At 47.0% G+C, this 27,713-nt stretch overlaps 1 protein-coding gene across 1 annotated transcript; it reads left to right on the top strand.

The window, feature by feature from the left end:
* Positions 1–583: 583 nt before the first annotated feature.
* On the top strand, positions 584–27,552 carry LOC130493922 (flavin-containing monooxygenase 3-like). The gene is made up of 8 exons (XM_056867544.1): positions 584–718; positions 3,991–4,179; positions 8,024–8,186; positions 9,069–9,211; positions 9,825–10,024; positions 16,645–17,003; positions 22,265–22,337; positions 27,210–27,552. The coding sequence occupies exons 1-8, from the start codon at positions 587–589 to the stop codon at positions 27,550–27,552; spliced, it is 1,602 nt and encodes a 533-aa protein (XP_056723522.1). The 5' UTR covers positions 584–586.
* Positions 27,553–27,713: the final 161 nt, after the last annotated feature.

Here is a 27,713-nt window from a genome sequence, read left to right on the forward strand (position 1 = left end):
CGTTTTCGCACAAGGTAATATGAGAGAGAAAGGTATTTTGCATATATTATATCACATATATTATTTAGATAATATATTTATATAATAATAAAGATATTATTTATATTATATAGATATATATATCACATATATATATTATATCACATATGTATGAGAGAGAAAGATATTTTGCATATATTATATCACATGTGATGTGTGTTTGTGTGTGAATGCTAGGGTTGCTGGGTTGAGAAATACCTGGAGATTTTGGGGGTGGAGCCTGAGGAGGATGGGGTTTGGAAAGGGGAGGGACTTCAATGCCATAGAGTCCTACTGGCCAAGGGGCCATTTTCTCCAGGTGAACTGAACTCTTATCAGCTGGAGATCAGTTATAATCGCAGGTGATCTCCAGCTAGTACCTGGAGGTTGGCAGCCTTAATCACGACTGATGTGTGTTTTTGCGAGATTGCTAAGAGAGGAGTGAGCATATGTTACAGCTCTGAACCAGGGTTGGCTCCTGAAAATTGTTCATCATAGAGCCCAAGGTCTGCTAAGAGCTTGGCTCTGACACAACCTCTGTACTATTCCCCTGCATCAGGAGGTAACCATGGTAAGAAGAGTTGCCATTATTGGAGCTGGGGTGAGTGGCCTGGCCTCCATCAAAGCCTGCCTGGAAGAAGGATTGGAGCCCGTCTGCTTTGAGAGGAGCAATGACATCGGGGGACTCTGGCAGTACTCAGTGAGTGTGGCATTCTGGGGGGCAGGTATCCCACCTGTCCAAGGGCAGTATTATAATTACTGCTTATATGTATCCTGTATCTCCTCGTGACTTGAACATATGACCCTACTGTATTCGGCTGGTGGCCACACCTGGTAACCAAAGTGGGGGGAATATGGAGGGGCGATGGTGTGATGTCATTTCTGGGGAAACCATAGAGTTTCTGGCAATTCCTAGAGGGGTGTGATGCTACTTCCGGGTTTCCCCCGAAAGCAATGCAATGCCATAGGCCGAACAGCCATCTCTAAACATTTTCTCCTTTCCCACCACTGCTCAGAAATGAGAGCTGGGGGTAGGTAATCTCTGCCCCCACTGGAGGACAGGCAACTTTAGTGGAATCTGAGCTTCTCCAGTTTGGTAATGGGCTTAACCACCATGCTAGTGCATGCTGGGTTGGCCATGTTAGAGATTCTGAGCTGTAAGACATACTGGGAAACAGTTGTGGTTATGACAATGCAAGTCTTCTAAGTTGTAGGGATAGGTTTATGTTTATAAGATATATGCCTTTCCAACTCATTCTATTAAAAACTGTTCAGTTTTTAATTTTAAGGTCAGTCAATGAGGCCCTTCTCTACAGTCATGTAGGATTATCATCTACGACAGGCAGGGCCTTCTCTGTTGTAGCCCCAGAGCTATGGAATTCTTTATGTATTAACCTGCTTCAGAGGACAGGGAAGAAATATTACTACATGTTAGCAATACTAACTACTGGTAATTTAGTTTATGCTTTACTACTGATACAACAAATACAAGCTACAAACTACAATACTAGTAGTTAATACAGCTAGTAGTCTGACTAGCATTTAGTAGTAGTTGCAGTGTTGTGAGAAAGTCTTGCATTATGGATAGTAGCAGTAGTGGTTTGTGGCTTGCAGTTGACACCCTGGAAGATTTTTGAATTCAGAATTTAAAGCAGCAGTAAGAAAGAAAAGCAGAACCCCCGTAATGCTTGTTGTAACTATTCGCGGAGAGGCCATGAAAAGCACAAGTCTCTTTCCTAGATAAAAAAAGTGCAGCTACCAAACATAAAAATTCTCCCTCCCCTTTCTCTTTTCATTGCCTGTGAATAGGCTTCTGTCTTTTGTTCAGTGCTGGTTATAAAGGCTTTTAAACAATTTGCAGAATATGAATCCAAGTACAAATGGATCAGATGACGACAAATGTTGCGTAAGTGGGCAAGAAGCTGCCTTAATCTTAGCTTCCAGATTTGGTGGTCATTTTAACATCCAGGTGCCCAGAGCTGCTGATTCAGCTCTCTAAACTTTTCTGAAATCAGCCCAGCAGTCGGGTCAGCTCATACTGGAAGACCTGCACCTCACATGAACACATGAAGCTGCCTTATACTGGATCAGACTTTTGGTCTATCAAAGTCAGTATTGTCTACTCAAACTGGCAGTGGCTCTCCAGGGTGTCTCAAGCAGAGGTTTTTCACATCACTTACTTGCCAAGTCCCTTTAACTAGAGATGCCGGGATTGAACCTGGGACCTTCTGCATGCCAAGCAGATGCTCTACCACTGAGCTACGGCCCTTCCCTTCACCTCAGGTGAACTGGCCCACGCTGTTGTGGAAGTGTCCAATGTGCAATGTCCGGGCAATGTTAAACAGAGCTATAGCTTGGCACAAGGAACGATGATGCGTTTGTTCGTCAGAAGTCAATACGGAGAGGAAGGTTTGCATCCAGTAAGTGATCTGTAGCACCTGACGCTAAAAAACCTTTTCTATATGCCACTGGACACTGTGCGCTGGTCTGAGAAGAAGCAGATGTCTCTGCTGTACATGTCACCTCATAATGAGAGCGCATTAAGCTGCTTTATGCTGAGTCAGACCCCTTGATCTATCTAGGCCAGTACAGGTAGAGTATCCCTTATCTGGACATCCCATATTCGGACTGATCCGAAAACCGGACCCTTCGAGCCGGCATGCAGGCAGATCCGTGCTGCCTGCTTTCAGTGTTTCCTCTCACCTAAAAAAATAAAATACAGTGTACACTGCATCGAAGGTGGAAAATGAAACCTGCTGTTGTTAGTTACCGTAGTTTGTTGTTTGTTTTTGCTCTTGTTTAACAGCTGATACAGTTATTCAGGTGAGATCGTTACACCTTTGCTTTCTGATGGTTCAATGTACACAAAATTAAAAATATTGTTTAAAATTACATTCAGGCTATGTGTATAAAGTATATATAGAATTTGGGAACCATTCCCAAGATATTTCATTATGTATATGCAAAATTTCCAAAATATTCCAATGTACGGAAAGATCCAAAATACAGACTACTTCTGGTCCCAAGCAGTCCGGATAAGGGATACTTAACCTGTACTACTTACTCGGACTAGATCTCCAGAGTCTCAGGTACAGGTAGGGTTTCCAGCTCCGGGTTTAGATATACCTAGAGATTTTGGGGCGGAGCCTGAGGAGGGCAGGGTTTGGAGAGGGGAGGGACTTCACTGCCATAGAATCCAATGGCCAAAGCGACCATTTTCTCCAGGAGAACTGATCTCTATTCGCTGGAGATCAGTTGTAATAGCGGGAGATCTCCATCCACCACTTGGCGGTTGGCAACCCTAGGTGCAGGTCTTTCACATCACCTCATTCATGATCCCTTTAACTGGATCGAAACTGGCGCCTTTGGCATACAAAGCAGATTCTCTGCCACTGAGCCATAGTCACTGCTTTTTTGGGCAGGGACACAAAAATGTCTTATGTAATACAACATGGCTGCCATTGTGTGATCATGCCGGCTTCCCACTCGCCTCTTCTGCCTTTGTTTGATCCCCGATGGTAGAGACAAATGCCCTCATTAACCCATAAACATAACTTTATAAGGAGACCTTAGAACAGCTTGGGGGAGCTGAAACCAGATTTGAAGTTAACAGGGCCAGGATTTCCACCCTGTGCAGCCAAGGATTCCTTATTCTATCAAACTCATTTGTTACAAGGGATGAATATGACATAAATGTCACTTGGTCAGGCAGGGCCATGCCTCGCCAGCCCAGATCGAGAGTGGGGGTAACCGCCTCAGCTAGCAAGCCCTCAACGGGCTTCCCAGCCCCGATTGGGACTGGGGGGTTGGCTGCCTCAGCTGGCGAATCCGCAGTGGGCTTGGCAGCCCAGATCAAGAGTGGGAGTGGAGTGGCTGCTTCGGTTGGCTCGGGGTCCGGATAAGAGCTCTCAAGGGGCTGGATCCGGCTCCCAGGCCATATGTTTGACACCCCTGTTCTATCATCTCCTCCAGGATTCCCCCGTGGATGGCAGAGCCAGCATTTACCGCTCTGTGTTCACCAACTCGTGCAAAGAAATGACATGCTTCCCAGACTTCCCTTGCCCAGAGGATTTCTCAAACTATCTGCACAACACCAAGCTTCAAGAGTATATCCAAATGTTTGCCAAACACTTTGATCTTGTGAAATACATCAAGTTTAAGGTAAGAAGTTACAGCTAGCGGATGGGACATTTGGTGGATGATTACGGAGTAGGGTTGCCAGCTCTGGGTTGGGAAATACCTGGAGATTTTGGGGGTGGAGCCTGAGGAGGCAGGGTTAGGGTAGGGTAGGGGACTTCGGTGGGGTATAATGCCACAGAGTCCATCTTCCAAAGCAGCCATTTTCTCCAGGTGAACTGATCCAGCAGACATAACCTTTTGCAAGATCCACACGGCACCAGAACATTGGAAAATGTTAGCATCCTTAACCCTGTTCAGTCATTACAATTTTGGTGCTCCTGTGTAACAGGAATGTGCACTACATATGATCCTTCCGATACCTGTGGTCGCCATTTTGTGTGATGTGCATGCTTTTCAACTTTAGTTCATGCAAACACCTATTCTCAAACATCTGGATTTTTGATCATCTGTTTTGCGGCTGGAAAATACATTTTTTCCAGCCTTTCATCCCCTCTTCCATTTTGTCCTCACAGCAACCCTGTTGAGGTAGTTCAAGCTGAAAGAGAATGGCCTTTTATGCACGGCTGTTTCCTTCGTGGTCACCCTCTGATGACTTTGGGGCTTTGTTTTAATTATGCATGCCATTTCCGACCATCAGAGGTCGCCTCGTTCTCTTCCTGAGTTTCCCCGCGTTTTGCCTGCGTTTTCAAATTTGAGATAAAACAGGTCTCTGAAAATGCGGGCAAAACGTAGATCTTATTCTAAAGGAGGGCTGGGTCTGTTCCTGTACTCGGTCATCAACTGGCTCAGCATGGTGCAGTGGTTAAGAGCAGTGGACTCTCATCTGGTGAACCGGGTTTGATTCCCCACATGAGTGGCGGACTCTAATCTGGAGAACTGGGCTGGTTTCCCCACTCCTCCACATGAGCGGTGGACTCTAATCTGGTGAACTGGTTTTGATGCCCCACTCCTCCACACATGTGGCAGACCCTAATCTGGAGAACCGGGTAGGTTTCCCCACTCCTCTACATGAAGCCAGATGGGTGACCTTGGGCTTGTCACAGTTCTCTCTGAACTCAGCCTCACTTACCTCACAAGGTGTCTGTTGTGAGGAGAGGAAGGGAAGGAGATTGTAAACCGGTTTGATTCTCCTTGAAAGGTGGAGAAAATCAGCATATAAAAACTAACTCTTGTTCTCTTCCTCTCCCACACTCTCTTTACTTTTGAGCCCAGGATTTTGCCCTCCTTGCCTAGGGTTGCCAACCTCCAGGCAGAGCCTGGAGATCTCCTGGAATTACAAGTGGTCTCCAAACAACGGATTAGCCCCCCCTGGAGAAAATGGCTGCTTTGGAGAGTGAACTCTATGGCATTATACCCTGCTGAGGTCCCATCCCTCCCCAAACTCCATCTTCCCCAGACTCCACCCTATGCTCAAGCATCCCTGGGAGACCTAGTTTCAAACTCCCATGTTGCCATGGAAGCTTGCTCGGTGACCTTAGGCCAAGACATACATTGTCATCCTAGCCTACACTTGCCAGCTGCAGGTTGGGAAATACCTGGAGATTTTTAGGGTGGAGGGCAGGGTTTGGGGAGGGACTTCAATGGGGTATAATTCCATAGAGTCCACCTTCCAAAGCAGCCATTTTCTCCAGGTGAACTGACCTCTGTCACCGGAAGATCAGTTATAATCCCAGGAGATCTCCAGCTGCCACCTGGGGTTTGCAACAAAAATAAGCCAGCACTAGACTAAACCTCTCAACATGTATTGTATATCTTCAATTACATTGTGCAAATGCTTACCACATACAACCTATAAACATACTATACACATAAGAAAACCTACTCTTGCAACAATACAAAACAAAAGAAATGTCCATACAGATCCTCTGTTTCCATAAATTTGAACAACTAGCATTTTATCAAGGTTGCAAAGGTAACACATCGATTCTTTTGCTGACAAAATAGCAGCCCATCTCCCAAGCAGGGGGAGGGAAGAAACACGCCTTTCTGGACTGTGTCAGCGTTTTCACCACGTTTGTGGTTTCTTCAGCTAAATGACTTCCACAGGCAACTTTAAAAATGCCTTCTTTCTTTTTGTAGCTGCTTCATTGTGTCAGCCTGATATAAAAAAATTATAAACCCCAATAGATTTGTCAACACACAGTTCAAATGACAATCAAACAAATATACTCTTATCAAAAATACAGAGCATCATATAACCAACCTACATACCTTCCTCAAGTCAAAGGAGCATGCGTGAACGCTTTTGCTGCAAAGAGCTTTCTGACAGGCTACTCCCTAGGAGAGCTGCTTAATGGCTTGCACTAAATTACCTGCAGGTGCAAGCAGCACAGTATGGCCAATTGTTGTGAGGATAAAACGGAAGTGAGGAGATTGATGTAAACTGCTACCGCTCAGATTGGGTGGACGTGGTTGAGAATAAAATACACCTTCTCAGCTTCTCCCCCTTAGCAATATGCCATTGTGGGTTCTCAGGAGCAAAAGAAATACTTAAACAATGGATCTGGGACACAGCTCTTCAAGATGATAGTGCTCGGGCACATCACTATCCAGCCGTAGGGAATCACAGCCAAAACTTTGTGCCGGCAAACTATTTTTATGCTTTAGAACTCCCCAAATACCACAGAGCTTTCACCATAGCCTGTTTTAATGGCCTGCCCTCAGTGCTACTGGAAGGGAGATACTTACTCTCAGTGTCTGTGTTCCTGCCAACTGAACGCAGTCAAAACAGTGGAACATGTGTTTATTATATTGACCATTTTAAAAGGACATCTGTCCCACATATCTCATCCCCGCTCTATCCAAGTTCCCAGGAAGAACTGAAACATTCTATATGTATCTCCTCCTTGCAGACCGCTCCAATGAGACCACCTCTGAAGTTGCCAACTTCTATGCTGAGACTTTGTCCAGAATAGCGTTACGTGTATCGATAAACCTGAACTGAAAATAAACCCAAAAAGGCCTTTTCGGCTTATTTCAGGTTTAATTAAAGCCGAATATTAAAACAGGGAATGAAGCCGAAACCAGATATCTGATTGCCGAATCAGCTGAATGGGTATTCGGTTTTTTCAGCTTTGGCTTTCCCCAGGCTTTTCCCTACAAGATTATTTAATGAGCTCTGGGGGAGGCATTTTTGGAGGAAGAGTTCCCAAATTTTCAGGCTAGCTTCAACAGACTCTCCTTGCATGAACCCTGAAGTTTGGTGAAGATTGGGTCAGGAGGTCCAATTGTATGGGGTCCCGAAGACCTTTACCATGCATTTCTATGGAGGAGGGGGGCAATCCCTCGGGACCCCATAAAATTGGGCCCTCTGACCCAATCTTCACCAGACTTTGCTGTTCATCCAAGGAGAGTCCTTTGAAGTTATCCTGAAAATTTGGGAATTCTACCTCCAGAAATGCCCCCACAAGAGTTTCGAAAAAATTTCCATACACTATAATGGACCTCCTTTTTTTCAGGAATCCCGGAAATAAAACTGACTACCCGTGTTTATCGATATGAGCCCAGTAAACCCAAACCCAAAATTTACTGATTTTTTTTTGCACAACCCTAGTTCAGAAGGAAGCAGATTTTCCACACTTTTCAGTAACCTTTATGTGTAATTAATTGCAGCACAATGAGGCTATGAATTTTAATCTCTGTGTATTAATTTCACGTTTGTATATAAACCGTGCCGTTAAATTGTGGCTGGCTGATCTCTTGATCATAATAAATATCAATGGCGATGACACAAGCTTTTTTGTACCCCTTGGGGAGAAAGCCCGGGTGTGTGTCTACTAATAAATAAATAATAGAAGGGGGTAACTCTATGCTTAAACCACTGTAAATCATGATGATTTGCATTTCCTCTAATGTTTTCTCAAAGACTCTTGTGATCCATGTGAAAAAACAGCCAGATTTTCCCATTTCTGGCCAATGGGAGGTCGAGACAGAAACAGAAGGCCAGGTGGAATTGGAGGTGTTTGATGCTGTCATGGTTTGCTCTGGGCATCACGTATATCCGAATTTTCCAGTTAATGACTTCGATGGTAAGTGACCATACCATTAAAAAATAACAATTAATGTCAGTCTTAACTAGAGTATCCAGTTCATGAATTGTTTATGGCAGGGGTGTTGAACTACGAGGGCTGGATATAACATAAATGTTATTTGGTTGGGCCCGGCCATGCCTTGCCTTCCCAGATCGAGAGTGGGTGGGGGGCTTCCTCGGCTGGTTTGTGGGTTGGATAAGAACTCTCAAGGGGCCACATCTGGCCTGCGGGCCTTATGTTTGACACCCCTGGTTTATGGGTAGGGTTGCCACCTCCAGGTAGTAGCTGGAGATCTCCTGCTATTACAATTGATCTTCAGCCAATAGAGATCAGTTCGCCAGGAGAAAATGGCTGCTTTAGCAAATGGTCTCTATGACATTGAAGTCCCTCCCCTCCCCAAACTCTGCCCTCCTCAGGCTTTGCCCCCAAAATCTCCAGGTATTTCCCAACCCAGATCTGGCAACTCTACCCATCAGGAAATGGCATTGCCCACTTTCCTGGGTCATGAATAGGGCTGCCAACCTCCAGGTACTAGCTGGAGATCTCCTGCTATTACGACTGATCTCCAGCCGGTAGAGATCAGTTCACCTGGAGAAAATGGCCGCTTTGGCAATTGGATTCTATGGCATTGAAGTCCTTCCCCAAACCCCAGGCTCCGCCCCAAAAACCTCCCCCCAGTAGCGAAGAGGGACCTGGCAACCCTCATCATGGGGCCGTGCCACATTGAGTGGTTCAAAACAGCCACAGGTGGCTTTTGAGTCACAGAGTGTGCATCGCTCCTCTAAAACAACCAGATAACCAATCTTCACAATGCAAGGAGGTAAATGTGTATGCCCCTTTCTTGAAGACGCCTGCTTTCTTCCCCACTTTTCTATTCAGGGATAGAGAAGTTTAAGGGCAGATACTTCCACAGCCGAGAATACAAAGGACCTGAAAAGTTCAGAGGGAAGAAGGTCCTGGTGATCGGCCTTGGGAATACTGGCTGTGATATCGCCGTGGAACTCAGTAATGTGGCCTCTCAGGTACTGCTGCCAGGACTGCCAAGATGAGTGGTTGGGAGTGGGGGATAAAATTCAGGAGTCCCAAGTCAGCTCAAGGGTGCCTGAATCAATGAGGATCAAATCAATGAGAATCAAATCAATGGCCATTTATGCTCGGTAATTAGCAGCGCGTTCCAGGCTGAAGTGCCCCACGTATTTTTTTTGAGTTTTTCATGCTGAAACGTCATTCAGGAAGTGACTGTGAAGCCGGCGCATACCTGCTTCACGTTTCCTAAGAGCCCCTTTAACACAACCTTTTGAGTTTGCTCCACCCCCGCCTTGAAGAATCCCCTCAAGAAAGTATGCCAAATCACAGCTGTGCATTAGCTATGCAAACAGCAGTTGCTAATGGAAAGAACGAAGGAGCAGGCAAGTTGTGGGGAGGGAATTTCTCCTTTTGCGTCGGGAGCATGAATAGCCATTTTAAAGGTCGCACTGAAAAAAACAGCTCTGAGTGAGCATCATAATTGACCCTGCATAAATGGTGAATGATAATCAAATCAATAAGAAGCAAATCAGTGAGGATCAAAGAACACTGCCTGGTAATTTGAGACTGTTGGATTTTTGTCCCCCTACTCCCTGTTTTTCTGTAAAGGTTTATCTCAGCTCTAGAAACGGATCCTGGGTGATGAGTCGTGTGTGGGACAATGGCTACCCTTGGGACATGGTGATCATCAATCGCTTTGAAACGTTCCTCAGGAACACTCTCCCAACAGCGATCACAGACTGGTTGTTCGTCAAGCAAATGAACAAATGGTTTGATCATGAGAACTTCAGCCTGGTGCCGATAAATAGGTACTGATAATCTAAAAGAGACAGCAGGGATTAGTTTTGAGCGGTCCGTATCAGCGGGCCCATAAGGTGACGAGGCAGGAATTCTGAAAAGGGCACTGAAATAGGGTTGCCAACCTCCAGGTACTAGCTGGATATCTCCTGCTATTACAACTGATCTCCAGCCAATAGAGATCAGTTCCCCTGGAGAAAATGGTCACTTTGGCAATTGGACTCTATGGCATTGAAGTCCCTCCCTTCCCCAAACCCTGCCCTCCTCAGGCTCCGCCCCGAAAACCTCCCACCGGTTGTGAAGAGGGACCTGGCAAATTGGCAACCCTGCACGGAAGTCTTCAGCACAGGGTGGCAATTTCCATCGATTCCCATCCCAACTGCAGACCACCTCCCCACTTTGCTTTGGTGAGCCAACGTGGTGTAGAGGTTAAGAGCGGTGGACTCTAATCTGGAGAACGATGTTTGTTTCCCCACTCCTACACACAAAGCCAGCTGGGTGACCTTGGGCTAATCTCAGTTCTCTCCGAACTCTCTCAGCCCCACCTACCTCACAAGGTGTCTGTTGTGGGGAGAGGAAGGGAAGGAGATTGTAAGCAATTCTGAGACTCCTTAAAGGTAGAAAAATCAGGGTACAAAAAACAACTCTTCTTCTTCTTCTTGGTGCTGTTGATCCTCTGACCCCTAGTAACAAAATTTCAAGGGACTTAGTGAGCTGTGGTCAAACTTACTGTGGACCGCAATTTTGCCAGTTCCTAAATAGCCATGAACTCGTATGTTCGTATAATGAAAGCCCACCGGATCTTTCCGGATTGATTCTCATGAATTTCTTAGGCTGAAGCTGCCATATTTCAAAGAACTGTAGGTCATTATCTGAATGTCCTTTGTTTCCATTAGTGCAACATTACATGGACAAAGGACATTCGGATAATGACCTACAGTTCTTTGTAATAAGGCAGCTTCAGCCTAAGAAATTCATGAGAGTCAATCCGGAAATAATTTTATTGCAGAAGGTGGTGAAGTTTATCCAACACAGTGACTCCTGGGGATTTGAATGCCTCTTTGGATTTTTTTTATTTAACTCTGCCATTTCATTATGATGGTCCCTTTAACTGGATTACTACCTTTTCACTGCAGTGTGACTTACCTTTAACAGATGAGTCATTACACCTATCCACTATTAACAATTATAAACTAGCATCCTCCTGCGGTGGGCTTTCATTATATGAACATACGAGTTCTTGGCTGTTTAGGAACTGGCAAAATTGAAGCCCACAGTAAGTTTGATATGAATTTGATATTATAGCAAGTTCATGTTATTTAGAGTGTTGCTGAGGATTATTGCATTGTAGAAGTTATGTAACATTTCTGAAGAAGCCTCTGCGAAACAGGAAAGAGTGACGGATCCCTGTAAAGAAAGTTCAAGATCCCTGTCGGACTTCTTCAATTAGTGACTGAGATTGGTCTCCTCATGATAAACCTTTGCATGATAGAGTTGGATTTTTTGCCTCCAAGTCTGGTGGCTTCTGGATGACCAATTTCTTTCAGGTTGTTAGTTGATAAAGGACTTGTGTTATCAGTGCATAGTATATATATGCTTTAGCAACATTGCAAAGCAGGGGTGGGGAACCTTTTTTCCGCCAAAGTCCATTTGGATATTTATTAACATCATTTGCGGGCCATATAAAATTATCAACTTAAAAACTAGCTGACCAAGCCCCAAGCAGGAAGCTGCCCCAGATGATCCCCCTGCGTGGCAAGCAGGCAGGCATCCAACCGGTGGTGCACTCACCCACCTGATGGCACAGGATGGTATGTTGCACCAGCCAGGCGTAGCTGTCCAGATGCACACCGGAGTTGCTCCTGCTCCGCATGGTCGGGGCTGGATTCTACAGCCAGCTCCTTCTACCTCCACTTGCAGGGATGAAATGAGGACACACTGGCTAAGAAATCCCCCCCCCGGTGCATTCTGGCCCTGCCCCCTTTAACCCCTCCATTGTTGCCACTTCCGCCCCCAGCCCTCTTGTAGTACAGAGGGAATATGTTTCTCCATGGCCCGGGTGGATAAGGGTTAATTCAGTTTCTTGGGTGGTCCTAGCAGCTCCATAGCTAATGACTCTTCTGCAAGGGGGAAAAGGGGTTCATTTTCTCGGCAAAACAAACTCACATCTGCCTTGGCTATTCACGTCTGTGGGAGGGGGCGGATCGCCAGTCTTAGATCCTTCTGAGCTAGAGATCTGCCAGGACCCATGAAGGGCCAGACCAAATGATTTCACAGGCCTTAAATGGCCCCCATGCCTGACGTTCCACAACCCTTGTTGTAAAGGAATCTTTTCTATACCTTGTATTCTACTATCTATGCACTTGCCCTTCATTAATGTTAGTGGTTGGATATACAATATTGTTTTGTGGATTTTGTGGCCATCATTGCTGTGACTTTTTGTTCATTGTTCTATCCAGCATGGGCATCAGTTTGACTTCAACTACCTGGAGGTTGGCAACCCTACCTGGAGAAAATGGCCGCTTTGGCAATTGGACTCTATGGCATTGAAGTCCTGCCCCTCCCCAAACCCCGCCCTACTCAGTCTCCACCCCCAAAAGCTCCAGGAATTTCTCAACCCAGAGCTGTCAACCCTATGGGGAGAGAATAAGCAAAAAATGACCCGCCCCTTAAAAAAAATTAAGTTAGGTTTTCTTAATGTGGCTGAATCTAGGCCAACATCTTGGGAGGGATATTTAAATCAGGAAAATGGTACAGGGGAAAGTTTAAACACACCAATCCGAAATGCCTGTCCCTAAACCAGTTTGGCCCCCTTCCTCATAATTGCTTTGCATGTTTTAAAACAATCATATGAGATTTTCATCATGAATCTTGCTCTTTGAATCTAGCTTGACCTTTCCTCGCTTGAGACTCGGGGGCATTTTTCATGGTAGATTTTGCTTCTGTTTTGCCACAGACTAAAAAAAAACCACGATTTAAATGTTTTTTTCATGGCCGTGATTTATCTCTGTCAATCTTGATGTAGTTTTGGCTTTTCATGGGAACAAAGCACGCTGTATTTGACAACGGTTTGGTCTGTCCCTTTTGCAGGAGGCCTCCCCTTCCAACAGGCTCATTGTTTATGCCTGTCCCCCAGCTCTGCCCCAACTCCGCCCAGCAGATTACCTCGTGCCGTTCACCAGCCCCAGCGCAAAAAACAAGCACCAGTCCCTCTGGTCTCCTCCATTTTTCTTCCACCCTCGCGCTGTTCTGCTTTTGGAACAGTCAGATTCCAAATTGGGGGGGGGGGCAAGGCAGCGCTTTCCTCAAAGCTTCCCTCTATTTTCTATAGGTGTGGAACCCATTGCCCTTTAATGATAGACAGGATTTGGGGGGGGGGGGCAGGAATTGCATCCATGTGCCCAGAGAAGTGTTTAGCTGAAAGTGGGAATGGCGGGCGGGGGAGAGGAAAGAAGGCCCCTGGCTTGCTCGCCGGCCATGATCCGGCCACAGTGCATCGAGAGAAAGAGGGAGACCCAGAGCAGGCTGGCCGCCCCTCTTCAGAAGAGTGATGGGAGGGAGTTTCGCCTTGGGTTTTCCGCTCTCAGGATGCACATTTTCCCCATCCGATTTCTCAAAAATCCCCCCTCCCCGCTGGGGTAGAGGGGCCAACAGCCCCTTCCCTTGAACACCCCCCCACGGGTCCAGCTGCCCTAGACCGAGCTGCTACCACCACCACCCCCAGCGCGCGAGGAGCACATGGCGTGGCCCCGCCGGTCTCCACCTGGAGCCGTCCGTCCGACATCCCCCTGGGCTTGGAGGTGTGGGCCCAGCTCCAAGGCCCATCCCGGGCGAGGGGTGGGGAAGCCTGCCCGCCCGCCAGCCTCCGGGATGGAGGGAGAGAAGTGCCAGGACTCTAGGCAGGCAGGCAGGCAGCAAAAGGGGCGGTATTCTTGTCCGAGCACAAAACTCCCCCAGCCAATCACCGTTCTTGGGGGAGGAGAAAGGAGACGTCACGGGGCAAACATTTTTTTATGGGCATCCGAGCAACAAAACGCGCTTCTACTGGAAAGTACGGCTCAGAAGTGGTTTGGTTTGCCGCTGACATAACGCGGCTTTTATACCTCTATCAGGGAAAAGCCGGATCTGCAGTGAATAACCAAAATTTGACTCCGACGCAAATCAGCATCAAAACAGCAGCAAATCTCCGTGAAAAATGCCCCTTGGAGATCATTTTATTAAACCTGTTCAAAGATCATATAGGCCTTTTATGCAGGGACGTTTCCCCGCGGTCACCCCGCTGACTGCTTCAGCGCTTCCTTTTGAATTTGCCTGCCTTATCCGCCCATCAGAGGTCGCCTTGCTCACCCCACGTGTTTTGCCTGCATTTTCTAGATTCTGGCTAAAACAGCATCTGTCTGGGTGATCCTTTTCTCTCTCTCTTGTGACGCACTTGAGTCTCCATGTCACAGCTTGCTGGGCAGGCAGAATCCTCTCTGATGGGAGTGGTTTGGGCTACATAATCCTCATTTACATTCCAGCCATATGAATTGACAGCGTTATCGTTAGCGCCCACAAGCAAGCTGAAGGAGTGAATGGCTGTTGTCCCCATTAATGTCTTCTGATGCAAAACGAAAACCTGCCAGTCCCATTGAGCAGAGATAATGGTGGGACAGGAAAGAAAATAGTGAGCTTATATAATTACAGGCAATGATATCTTTCTCAATAGTCTGAAAAAGGACTATTGTCCGTCTCCAGCCTTCAAGGGCCACTCCTGGCCAATATTCTTGCCAACAGTTTTGATGGGAACTGTTATTTGGCTTTTGCTGCAGAAATAACCAGAATGCTGTTATCTAGAAAGCAGGGACTCCTCCAAGCTGTTTGGGACAGATATAAACAAACAGCTCTCTTGCAAGTAGCAGGAGTGACAAGGGTGTTAAATACTTCAGATGCTTTTCTAAAGTGAATTTGATTTGTGCATACCATTCCCTTTTGCTCAAACATTGAGGTTACAAGAGAATGGCTGGTCTTTATGGAAGCAGGTTCTTAAAAAAATGTTGTTACCAGCTTAAACCTAACCAGGGAACATACCTTAGGAGCAGTGTCCTGTGACTGAATTGGCCATGTCTCAACAGGCCATGATAGCTCAAATGAGTGGTCTGAGGCATGCTGGCTTTTGATTAAGAGGATTGTTTCCAAAAGTAAAGCCAAATTGTTCTAAACAGTTCCAAAAGAGTGGTCTGGGTCCTTGTGACCTGCTCAAGGATAGCCCCCCTGGGCAGAAGAGTTGGGACGATGATGTAAGACCTCTGTTGCATAAACCACTGCACGCTTGCAGAAAGAAGCTGCAGTCCGAGAATTTATGTGATCAAGACCAGCCCGTCCACTGGAGGACAAAGCATTTTTCCCCCCAGGATGCACAGAGAATAGCTGTTTGTCCTTCTCCAGCTTGCCAGCGTCCAGACTTCTTGATTGTGCAGGCTGGGGAAATAAGCGAGCCTGCCCTGATGCAGCAAAAGAGCCATCATACTTAGCTGATATAGATATAAATATGTACCTACGATTCGATGCACACATCTTGTCAGAATCGAGTTTGCGTACGCCATTTCTAGTTATGTATGCATGTGCTGTCAAGTTGCAGCTGACTTATGGCGACCCCAGCAAGGAGCTTTCAAGGCAAATGAGAAGCAAAGGTCCTCTACAGAGTCTTCCTTGGTGGTCTCCTATCCCAGTACCAATCTTGCTTAGCTTATGAGGTCTCACAAGATTGAGCTATACTGTCAGGTTCTCCAGCCAACCTGGGCAATTCCCAAAAAGCCACTCGCTCAGACTGTCAGGTCAGAAGCAGGTAAACTTTATTGAAGAAACAACAGGTACAGCTAAGGTAACTTGCAGGTTCAAAGCTGCTAATGAGGAGCCAGGATACTAGGCATAACTTAAAAGCATGATTACATCACAGGTGCCATTTCAAATGGCCTGGGAAATGACTAGATAACGGTGCTTGGCAGGAAGGAGGAAGACGGAGCCTAAACACAGCGCTGTGCGTTAGTCGCTCAAGGCCAAGGCAAGGGAGGGGGGAATGGACAGGGAGTGGGAATAACAGAGCAAATGAACATCAAAGCAAAAATGTGAACACTGGCCTAACTCATGTCAGGAGCCTGACCGCTTATACGGGTCAGCCCAAGCATGGCTAGGCAAGGACGCAGAAGACATTCAGTGAAGAACCAACAGGCAATCGAAAGGCAACCTCTGACATATACCATATCACCCCACTCTCCCATTTCCAGTTAGGGATGGGTAAATCTCAAGAGTCTGGCTTTGGAATAAACCCAGGGTTGCATAATTATTTAATGCTGCATCCGCTAGACATCTGGCATGGATGGTCCCCTGGAATCTGTTTTGCCAAGATGTCTTGCCAAGAGCGAGAAAAGGACCCTGCTGTCACAATAAGAGACCAATTCTTTCCCCCCTTGGGAGCGGCGGTCTTTTGGAAAACATTTTTGCAACCCTGAAATGTCCCCTTTGGCAGCGAGGATGGAATTCCGTGAATATTCCTCTCGGCCCCTCATAATTCTCCCAGGAGAGAACGAAATGTCCTTCCCACCCTGCCCGCAGTCTTAGAAGCGTTCCTCTGTGTTCTGTCTTTTCCTAGAACTCTGCGCAAGGAGCCGGTGTTCAACGATGAGCTACCCAGCCGCATCGCGTGTGGAACTGTTGTGGTGAAGCCCGGCGTGAAGGAGTTTACGGAGACCTCTGCCGTATTCCGGGACGGGACTGCGCAGGAAGGCCTCGATTACGTCGTCTTCGCAACGGGCTACACCTTTGCCTACCCGTTCATGGATGACGAGTCCATCCTCAAGTGCAGGGACAACACGGTCACCTTGTACAAAAGCGTCCTTCCCCCTCGGCTGGAGAAACCAACCCTGGCAGTGATCGGCTTAGTCCAGTCTCTTGGAGCGATTATCCCGACTGTGGACCTCCAGTCTCGCTGGTTCATAAGAGTCTACAAGGGTTAGTGGGGCGTAGAGGCGAATAACGGGGTCCCTAGTTCCAATCTCACCTTGGAAGCAAAGTGGCTTACAATACAAAAAAGGAATGTGAATCAGGGGTCCCCGGCCTTTTAAAGCCTGCCGGCACCTTTGGAATTTTGATGCTGGATGGTGGGTGCAACCACAAAATAGCTGCCGTGAGAGGCAGCGCCGACCACAAAATCTCAGGGATTTTGTCATACATAGCACTGATAGTAACTCAACAGTTCAGACAGAAACTCTGTTTAACAGGATGCCTTTTAAAACGAATATATTTGTTGCATACACACTAGGGTTGCCAACCTCCAGTTACTAGCTGGGGATCTCCTGCTATTACAACTGATCTGCAGCCGATAAAAATCAGTTCCCCTGGAGAAAATGGCCGCTTTGGCAATTGGACTCTATGGCATTGAAGACCCTCCCCTCCCCAAACCCCGCCCTCTTCAGGCTCCACCCCAAAAACCTCCTAGTGGCAAAGAGGGACCTGTGGCAACCCTAATACACACAGAGCTTATCTTCAATCATACAGTAAAGATTCTCAGGCTATGGTGGCGGCTGCTACTGAATCAGCGTCTTAAAAATCTGCACAGCCAATGGCTAGTCAGAAGCCCTGCTGGGCAACAGGCCCACCTGGCCACTCCCACTTTCTAAAAACACTTGGAGGGTGCAAGGAAAGGTATTGGCCATGGGCTCTGTTGTTGGGGAACCATGATGTAAACCAACAAACAGGAGAAGGATGAAAAGTCTTCCAAATACATGGCAGATACTCTCTATGTGTGACTGCAGATGTTCCTCCCAGTTCCAGGATCCTCAGGCCAAAAGCCCTTTTGCTTTTGTTCTTCAGCTAGTGTTGCCAGCCTTCCAGGTACTTGCTGGAGATCTCCTGCTATTCCAACTGATCTCCAGCTGATAGAGGTTCACCTGGAGAAAATGGCCACTTTGGCCATTGGACTCTATGGCATTGAAATCTCTCCCTTTCCTAAACCCTGCCCTCCACAGGCTCCGCCCCAAAAATCTCCAGGTATTTCCCAACCCAGAGCTGGCCACCCTACCTTCAGCTCAAGCCGCAGGCTCACATCTCTAGGCCAGCTCAAGTTTTATAGGATTAACTGCAAGAAAGAGAGCAGGGCACAGACCCAGCTGCAAGGCTTTAGGGTAGCTGGCCAGTGTTCCAAAAACCTCCTTCCTTGGGTGAGGTCTTGAAGAAGGAGCAGCATTGTGTCTGGGCTGCAGAGGCCAAGAGAATCCTCATCAGCCCTGTTCATGCTTCTCCGCTGTCCTATGACAAGGAAACCTGTATAACAAACAAGAAACCTGTATAACAAACAGGAAAACAACCCCCCAAAAGAGACCCTAAACAAAATTACTGCATATTCTAGTATATAAATAGTTGATATTTCACTCCACAGGTCAATATACAACAGCCATAATAACCAATAACAAAAAACATAGATATCAAATTGGGAAAAAGGCATAATGGTCAAGTGCAAAACAGGTAGAACCATAATAATCAAATTACAAAAACATAATCACCAATTGTCGCCAATATCAGAGATTGGAAAATAGCTGCATCGTGTTAAATAGCTCATAAATCCAGAGAAGAAAGAAAGGGGGGGGAACCCTATTTGCACCCCAAATTCTAACTCCTGCCTCTCTTGGTATAATTAGGGATAAGGAAAGCCCCCAGTTTCTCAATGGCAAAGGAATGTAGTTTAGCATACTAAGCTTAGGGTACTAACAGCCCATTCCTGAGCTGAGGTGTACGGGGACGGCAGGGAAGAGGCGCAGCGGCGCCTCTTCCTAAGCCATTTCCCCAATGCCATTAAACAAAAAAAAAAGCAGTTTTGTGGCTTTTTTTGTTTAACTGGGGCTTTTCACCCCATTGAAAACAGCGAGGCTGTGCCTGCTAAATAGCAGGTGCAGCAACTCTGTTTCAGCCGCTGGCGCAAGTGGCTGAAAGGGGATAGGGAGCCTACTAGCCGCAGGCTCCTCCCCCCATCCCGCCGCCACCCTGCCCCTGGAACTCCCCCCTGTGCTGGCGCGGCCTCTCCACACCATTGCCGGCGCCATGGAGAGGCCGCGCTGGCAGAGGGGGTAGGCGCAGTCCTGTGGCGCTCGCCCGCCGGCGGAACTGGCCTTGCCGCTAATCGTGTAAACACACGATTACACATACTCATGCTGGCGGCGAGGTCACGCCGCCTCCTATTGACTTTTGGCCCAATTCTCAGGAATGGGCTGTAAGATCAGTTCATGAGAAGTGATCTTACATGGCACAAGAAAGTGATCCCAACAACCAGGGCAATATCACTGAAAAATTTTTGGTGGATTCTGAGCTCTAATAGCGAACTGGTTAGAAGCAGCACAAGAATAAGGTCTTGCATCCTTCTTCCAACACAATGTAGTAAATGTTTATCCCTTCTTTCCTTTGAGAAACTCAGGATGGCATACCAGGTTCTCCCTTCCTCATTTTATCTTCACAAAAGACCTGTGAAGTAGATGAGGCTGAGAATGATCGGTCCCAGCAAACTTCATGACAGAATAGGGATTTGAGCCCAGTTCTCCAGGCTCCTGGTCATTTATGCATGGGTACCTTCACACACATTCGCCCCCGGTCTGTCTCGCTTGTTCCTTGGAGCTATGCATGAGTTTTCTGTCCATTAGAGATGACCTCACTGCCAGCCCTCGCAAATTCCGGGTCTTCCCATTCTTCTGTTAACCCAATTCTTCTATCTCCTTCCATCTCAGCCCGGGTGAAATCCCCATGCATATGGCAAAGTGCGAGACACATAAGCTTGGTTTCTCTCACAGCCAGTTACAAAGCAGCATGTAAAGAGGTGGGGATTCAAATACTTCCTGCTTCTTCGGAACTCTTTCTGAGCAGCAGAAAGGCTTTTTAAAAACAAGGCTTGGATTTCTCCCCCCCTTCCTTTCAGATTGCTCCCTTTTAAATTTTTTGTTCTTAAAATGCTTTTTAATGCAGCAGTTGGGTTTGGGGGGGATTTTCTCTCACAGTAAACACTACAATTACAAAGCAGCATTTAAAGGGGCTTGGTTTGAGCTTGGAGACTGTTGGTGCATAGATAGAATCATAGAGTTGGAAGGGACCACCAGGGCCATCAAGTCCAACCCCCTGCACAATGCAGGAAATTCACAACTACCTCCCCCCTCCACACCCCTAGTGATCAGAAGATGGCCAAGATGCCCTCCCTCTCATCATCTGCCTAAGGTCACAGAATCAACATTGCTGACAGATGGCCATCTAACCTCTTCTTAAAAACCTCAAGGGAAGGAGAGCTTACCACCTCCCAAGGAAGCCTGTTCCACTGAGGAACCGCTCTAACTGTTAGAAAATTCTTCCTAATGTCTAGACAGAAACTCTTTTGATTTAATTTCAACCCGTTGGTTCTGGTCCGACCGTCTTGAGCAACAGAAAACAACTCGGCACCCTCCTCTATATGACAGCCCTTCAAGTACTTGAACATGGTTATCATATCCCCTCTCAGTCTTCTTCTCTTCAGGCTAAACATACCCAGCTCCTTCAACCTTTCTTCATAGGACTTGGTCTCCAGACCCCTCACCATCTTTGTTGCCCTTCTCTGGACACATTCCAGCTTGTCTACACCTTTCTTAAATTGTGGTGCCCAAAACTGAACACAGTACTCTAGTTGAGGTCTAACCAGAACAGAGTAAAGCGATACCATCACTTCGCGTGATCTGGACACTATACTTCTGTTGATGCAGCCCAAGACTGCATTTGCCTTTTTAGTTACAGCATCACTGCTGACTCATGTTCAGTGTTTGGTCTACTAAGACCCCAAGATCCTTGTCACACACACTACTGCTCAAACAAGTCTCCCCCATCCTATAATCATGCATTTGTTTTTTCCTACCTAAATGCAGAATTTTACATTTGTCTTTGTTGAAGTGCATTTTATTAGTTCTAGCCCATTTCTCCAGCCTGTCACGATCATCCAACATCTTGGCTCTGTCTTCTACCGTATTTGCTACCCCTCCCAATTTAGTATCATCTGCAAATTTAATAAGCATCCCCTCTATTCCTTCATCCAAATCATTTATAAAGATGTTGAACAACACAGGGCCCAGCACAGATCCCTGAGGAACTCCACTAGTCACTTCTCTCCAAGTGGACGAGGAACCATTAACTAGCACTCTTTGAGTACGATCTGTCAACCAGTTGCAGATCCATCTAACAATAATAGGATCTAACCCACATTTTCCCAATTTGTCAACTAGAATACTATGTGGAACCTTATCAAAAGCCTTACTGAAATCTAGATAAACTATGTCTACAGCATTCCCCTGATCCAGCAAGGTAGTAACTTTCTCAAAAAAGGAGATAAGATTAGATAATCAGATCCATCCTTTCTAAATGCTCAAGGACGGACTGTTTGATGATTTGTTCAAACACTTTTCCTGGTATAGAAGTCAAGCTGATGGGTCGGTAGTTACCTGGATCCTCCTTTTTCCCCTTCTTGAAGATGGGGACAACATTTGCCCGTCTCCAATCGTCAATTCCCTACAGGAACGTGTGGGACCAGCGAGCAACGAAACTCAGGTAAAACTCCCATGCATAAACGACCACTGTAAACCATGCTGACTGCTTGGCTAAAATAATTCAGCCAGTCCCACAATGCACGTTTTCTGCAAGCAGGAGCTCCCAAATAATGTTTCTGTAGCAAGTGCGTCAGTCTGGGCCTGCAGGAACAGTTGCACTGAGAGAGTCTTGTTGCTCATGAAGGAAGGCAAAGAGAAATGAGGCCCAGCTTTGGTGCCGCAGTTGCAATCTAAATGTGAGGCATACCTTTGTAACTTAGGAAGAAGCCTATGGCTGCCTATCTGTTCAGCACCTGCTAACATAATGGAAATCCAGTCTTTGCATGCTTAGAACTGGGAGAGCCCCACCTGTGTGAAGACAGCAGTTAGGGTTGCCAACCTCCAGGTACTAGCTGGAGATCTCCTGCTGTTACAAGTGATCTCCAGCCTATAGAGATCAGTTCACCTGGATAAAATGGCCACTTTGGCAATTGGACTCTATGGCATTTAAGTCCCTCCCCTCCCCAAATCCCACCCTCCTCAGGCTTTACCCCAAAAACCTCCCGCCGGTAGTGAAGAGGGACCTGGCAACCCTAACAGCAGTGTATGCCTCTCTCTGTGTTTATCCATATGACAATAGGCGTAGATCTCATAGGAGATTATATAGCCCACATCTTTTTCCTTTTGCAGGGTTATGTAAGCTGCCTTCAGAGCGCAGCATGATGGATGACATCGATGAGAAAATGGGGAAGAAGCTCAAATGGTATGTTTGGAGAGCAGACAGAATCTTCTGTGTGCCTCTTAAAGCTTCCAAAAATCTGCTGCATTTGTCATTGACATGATTGTTTCCTGCAGTCAAGAGGTTTAGGGATTCCATGCTAGACGTTCCAGTGTTACTTAGAAGAAGAAGAAGAGTTGGTTTTTAAATGCCGACTTTCTCTACCTTTTAAGGAGAATCAAACCAGCTTACAATCTCCTTGCCTTCCTCTCCCCACAACAGACACCTTGTGAAGTAGGTTGGGCTGAGAGAGTTCGGAGAGAACTGTGACTAGCCCAGTGTTACCCATCTGGCTTCACGTCGAGGAGTGGGGAATCAAACCCGGTTTTCCAGATTAGAGTCCACTGCTCCAAACCACTACACCACACTGGCTCACTAGCTTTAACACTGTAAACCAGGGGTTAGCTAGTTATTCAAAGAGGTATGCTATATGTAGGCATCATCCAGATGAATCCCCATAAAATCCTTGGAAACATCAACAGGAAGGACCGCTGACTCCCATGGGAGCCTGCCCGATACCTGCTTAGGTCACTGTCCGAGGCTCCATTACTGGTCTCACCCCTGTTGTAAGCTAGGCTGGCAATGGAGACCAAGGACAGACATTTTCAGTAGAGCCAGCACGGTGTGATAGCCAGTGTGGTGTAGTGGTTAATAGCAGTGGTTTGGAGCGGTGGACTCTGACTAGAGAACCGGGTTTGATTCCCCACTCCACCACATGAGCGGCGGAGGCTAATCTGGTGAACCGGGTTGGTTCCCCCACTCCTACACATGAAGCCAGCTGGGTGACCTTGGGCTAGTCACAGCTGTCTTAGAGTGCTCTCAGCCCCACCCACCTCACAGGGTGTCTGTTGTGGGGAGGGGAAAGGAAGGTGATTGTAAGCTGGTTTGATTCTTAAGTAGTAGAGAAAGTTGGCATATAAAAACCAACTCTTCTTCTTCTTCTTCAGTGGTAGAGTGTCTGCTTCACATGCAGACGTTTCAGTCCCTGACTTCTCCAGCTTAAAGGTAGTAAATAATACAGAAGACCTCTACCAGCGGCCCTGGAGAGCTGCAGCCAGTTATTGCAGCAAATACTAAGCTTGATAAACCAAAGGTCTGGCCTAGGATAAGCAACTTCATGTATGGACTGGTAGGGTTGCCAGGTGCCCGGTTGTGGCGAGCAAACCCCAAGCAATTCACCCCTCTGCCCGCCGACCTCCTGAGGGCCAGCCGGCAAACGTGCACATGCACATACACACCGCGCACATGACACTTCCGGTTTACAACCGGAAGTGCCGCCTCGCAAGGGGCCTTATACCACTCAAACTCAAGTGGTAAAACTAAGAGTTTGAGCGGCATAAGGCCCTTCACGAGGCGGCACTTCCGGTTGTAAACCAAAATTGACATGCATGCGCGTTTGCCTGAACTCTGCCCCCAAAGCTCCTGCTGGAGGAGAGGGGGGACCTGGCAGCCCTAGTGGACTGGAGTAAATTGCTTACTCCTATCAAGGAAGACTTCCAACACCAGGAATTCCCCACCGGCCTAACTAGTTTGCAATAGACACAGCTATGTTGTTCTCCCAGTACAGGACAGCTTTGGCTTGTAAAGCTGGTCCAGCTCTCTGCAAAACACTGGAAGCAAAGCCTGTGGCTACAGATTAGGTGAAAAAGGACCACAGGCAATCTCGAAACCAAGAATCTCTCTTTCTCTTGTAAGCCAAATGGCAGCCCAGTTAAGCCTAGATTCCTGCCAGGGCTGTAAGAGGAGGGTGGAAGCGAATGAAAACTGGTCCTCTGCATTGTTTGGTTCCCTTATAACAGAGGTGGGGAACCTTTTTTCTGCCAAGGGTCATTTGGATATTTATAGCATCATTTGTGGGCCATACAAAATTATCACCTTAAAAATTAGCTGACCAAGCCCCAATCAGGCAGCTGCCTCAGATGACCCCCTCTCCGCATGGGCAAGCAGGCAGGCATCCAACCAGTGGCGCACTCAGGGGGGGAGTTCATTTTCTCGGCAAAACAAACTCACATCCACCTTGAATAGAGGCTATTCCTGTCCACAGGAGGGGGCGGATCACCAGTCTTAGATCAGTCTGAGCTAGAGATCTGCCAGGACCCACAAAGGGCCAGACCAAATGATTTCGCGGGCCTTATACGGCCCCCAGGCCTGACGTTCCCCACCTCTGCCATAAAAGGAGAAAATCTGCATTCTTGGCTTTTGCTTGCCTCTTTTTCTTTAAAATGGAGGTCAGTTTAGATTGGCCAAATTGTGAAAGGTTTTCCCTTCCAATACACTCTAATCCAAATACAGGTCTTAAGCGGCTGTAATTCAGCTTTAAAAGAAACTGGGATGTCACTGGTCATTTTTTCTTGGTGATTAGCTGCACGTTCCCATCCAAAATCCTCCGTGGCTAATTTTTAGTTATTCATGATTTCCCCCTCCCTCAGCAGTCACTTTGCGTGCAATGCACCCTTGTGCCACATTTTCTGGAACCTGTGTTAATCCGACTTTAGCTTTTTGCTTCGAACCCAAAGCAAAGGCAAAATTGTGAATAAACAAAACCTCAGGTTTTTCTCTTTCCCTCCTCTCCCGCCTCCATTCTCGTCCCTCCTCCCATTCCCACCTGCCTTCCCTCCAACTTAGGGTTGCCAGGTGCCTTCTGGTGGTGGGCAAACCCCCGGCAATTTACCCCTCTGCCTGCCGACCACCTGAGGGTCAGCGGGCAAACATGCACTCGCGCATGCATACCACTCGCATCACTTCCAGTTTAGAACTGGAAATTCCACCTTGCAAGGGGACTTATATCTCTTAGTCTGAGTGGTAAAGAGCCACTTTTCCAGTTCTAAACTGGAAGTGACACGCGCGCACTTTCCAACAACAGTTTCCCACCGGAGGAGAGTAGGGAACTGGCAACCCTACTCCAACTCCCTCCTCATCACCCACCCTACTCTATTTACTTCTTTTCTTTTTGGAGTTGCTTTTAAGAACACAGCACAGGATCAATATAGACAATTTAATTTTTTTAAAAAGTTATGAAATAGTGATAATGCATTTGTACATTAATAAAAATAAGAGCCCAAAGCACATTATCTAGTAATTTCCACGCTGGAAAAATATGCTCGTGGCAGGGTTCCCCCCCTCCCCATGATTTCTTGGGGTGGGATTCGAGGGTTGGGTTAAGCTTGTCCTGACAGTGTAAATTAAAAATGGGATGTACTAAAATAAAGGACAGGCCGCTGGCCCATTAGAAACAATGGGAGAGGCTGCACAGCCCATTGAAGATAACGGGAGCCTGGATTGCCAATCGGCTTGCATGGGCTCCATTGAAATAGGTTACAGGCCAAAAAGAGGTGCAAAGTAAATGTGGCATGGATTTTCCAGTAAGGTCTTTGATCCTAGTTGCAATACTCTGGGACTGAAATGACAGCCCCAGAGGTGGAATGATAGCCCCTGGGACTAGCAGAAGTGCTCTGGGACTGGAATGACAGGGGCTGTCATTCCACTCTGGGGGCTGTCATTGCAGTTGCAGAACCCTTCTCCTAATCTCAGGGGCAGTCATTCCACTCCACTGTAGTCCTGGGGGCTGTCATTGCACTCTGGGGGCTGTCATTCCAGTCCTGGAGTAATGTAGCTAGACCCAGATACCTTGATGGAATATCCATGCCGCATTTTCTTTGCAACTCTTTTTGTGCTGTAACCTATTTCAATTGAGCCCATGCAAGTCAATGGGCAATCCTGGCTCCCATTAAATTCAGCAGGCTGTGCACACTCTCCCGTTGTTTCAAATGGGCAATCCTCTCATTCGTTTTAGTACATCCCGCACCCATCATGACTTGCTAGACCTTGAGCAAGGGGAGGCGTTGGAGAGAAAAGCATTTAAATTAGCAAAAATCACAAAAAAGGAATAGCCCTGGTCAATGGTGGGTGCGAGAGGGCTCCGTTTGGAAGAGCTCCCTAATATAAAATTACTTGAAAAAAGAAGGGCTGGGACTGGGATATCCTGCATGCCAGTTTTTACATGGCGGAGGGGCTAAATGCCACCAATGAAAGCCTTGGGTTTTCCATGAGGGAGGGACTCTGATCATTCGCATTTTGGCCGAGACTTCTTCATGGTGGCAAACTACTCCGAAATACAACCAGCCTCTGCGGGGCAAAGTGCCACCATGAATAGGGATTAGAAACCTCGCATGAGAAAACTGTGCAGCAAAGAAGGGGCCAACCAAGAGGCAATTTACCCCAAAAAAGAAGCCACTGATTTCCCAGGGCCTCACCTGTTTTAATCCTAATTTGCAAAGCCCCCTTTCAGTCATTACAGTTTTGGCAATCCAACTGTGTGCAAGGGGAGATCACAGTACCCACAATTTTCCACTATGTGTGGCTGCCATTGGGTGTGAAAAGGAACACATGCACATATTTTGTGTCTGTGGTATGTGCATTTGGAAGCATGGTATGTGCATTCACATATACCAGAGCTGGAAAATACAGGTGTTACATGGTCTCCTCATAAGCAAAGTTTGAATGCCAGCTTTGTAGCAACTGAAAAGGGTTCTTCTGTCGAGGATAGCCATGCATTTCAAAATGGTGGTGGTGGGGAGAATAGATTGGCCTGCAGAGTGTTGTTAATTTATCATTTTTACGGCTTTCACGTCCTGCCTGAAAGTGGACGATTCCATTTCCCTTTCCACCCGGGGGACGGGGGAAGGGTCACTGAATTTGTAAAATCGCATGATTCTGTGATACGGCTACTTCTGGGAGTATGTCCCATATTCTCAACCCATATTGTCCCCAAACAAGACCCAAATTCAGAGGCTCTTCCATGTTCTGTTGAGAAATTCGTCTACTGAACATCTTCCTTTTTTCTTTCCTTTCCTTCAGGTATGGCCAGGGTGATAGCCTGCAACTAGACTACATCATGTACATGGATGAACTCGCCTCTGAGATCGGCGTCAAGCCCAACGTTCCACTCCTCTTCCTGACAGACCCAAAATTGGCTGTGCAAGTTTTCTTTGGCCCCTGCAGCCCATACCAATTTCGCTTGACGGGACCCGGGAAGTGGGACGGAGCCAGAAACGCCATCCTGACCCAGTGGGACCGAACGCTGAAGGCCACAAGGAGCAGAGTTGTGCACAGTCCTCAGACCTCTTTCCCGCTCTTTGCTTTGCTGAAAATATTGGCCCTCCCGCTTCTACTGGCTGCTATTTTTGTGGTGTTTAACTGATTGATCTGTGGGCTGGACAAGATGTGGCAGCTGAAACACTGACCTTCTCTGATTGTGCAGAAAGAGAGGGGTGAGGGGAAAGGGACACACAGGTGAGGGATGCAGAATCCTTGACCCACCTGTGCCTTACATGATCTCCAAGGCTCGCCTCCAATGTCACT

This window comes from Euleptes europaea, chromosome 2, assembly GCF_029931775.1.
Source record: "Euleptes europaea isolate rEulEur1 chromosome 2, rEulEur1.hap1, whole genome shotgun sequence".
NCBI lineage: Eukaryota > Metazoa > Chordata > Lepidosauria > Squamata > Sphaerodactylidae > Euleptes > Euleptes europaea.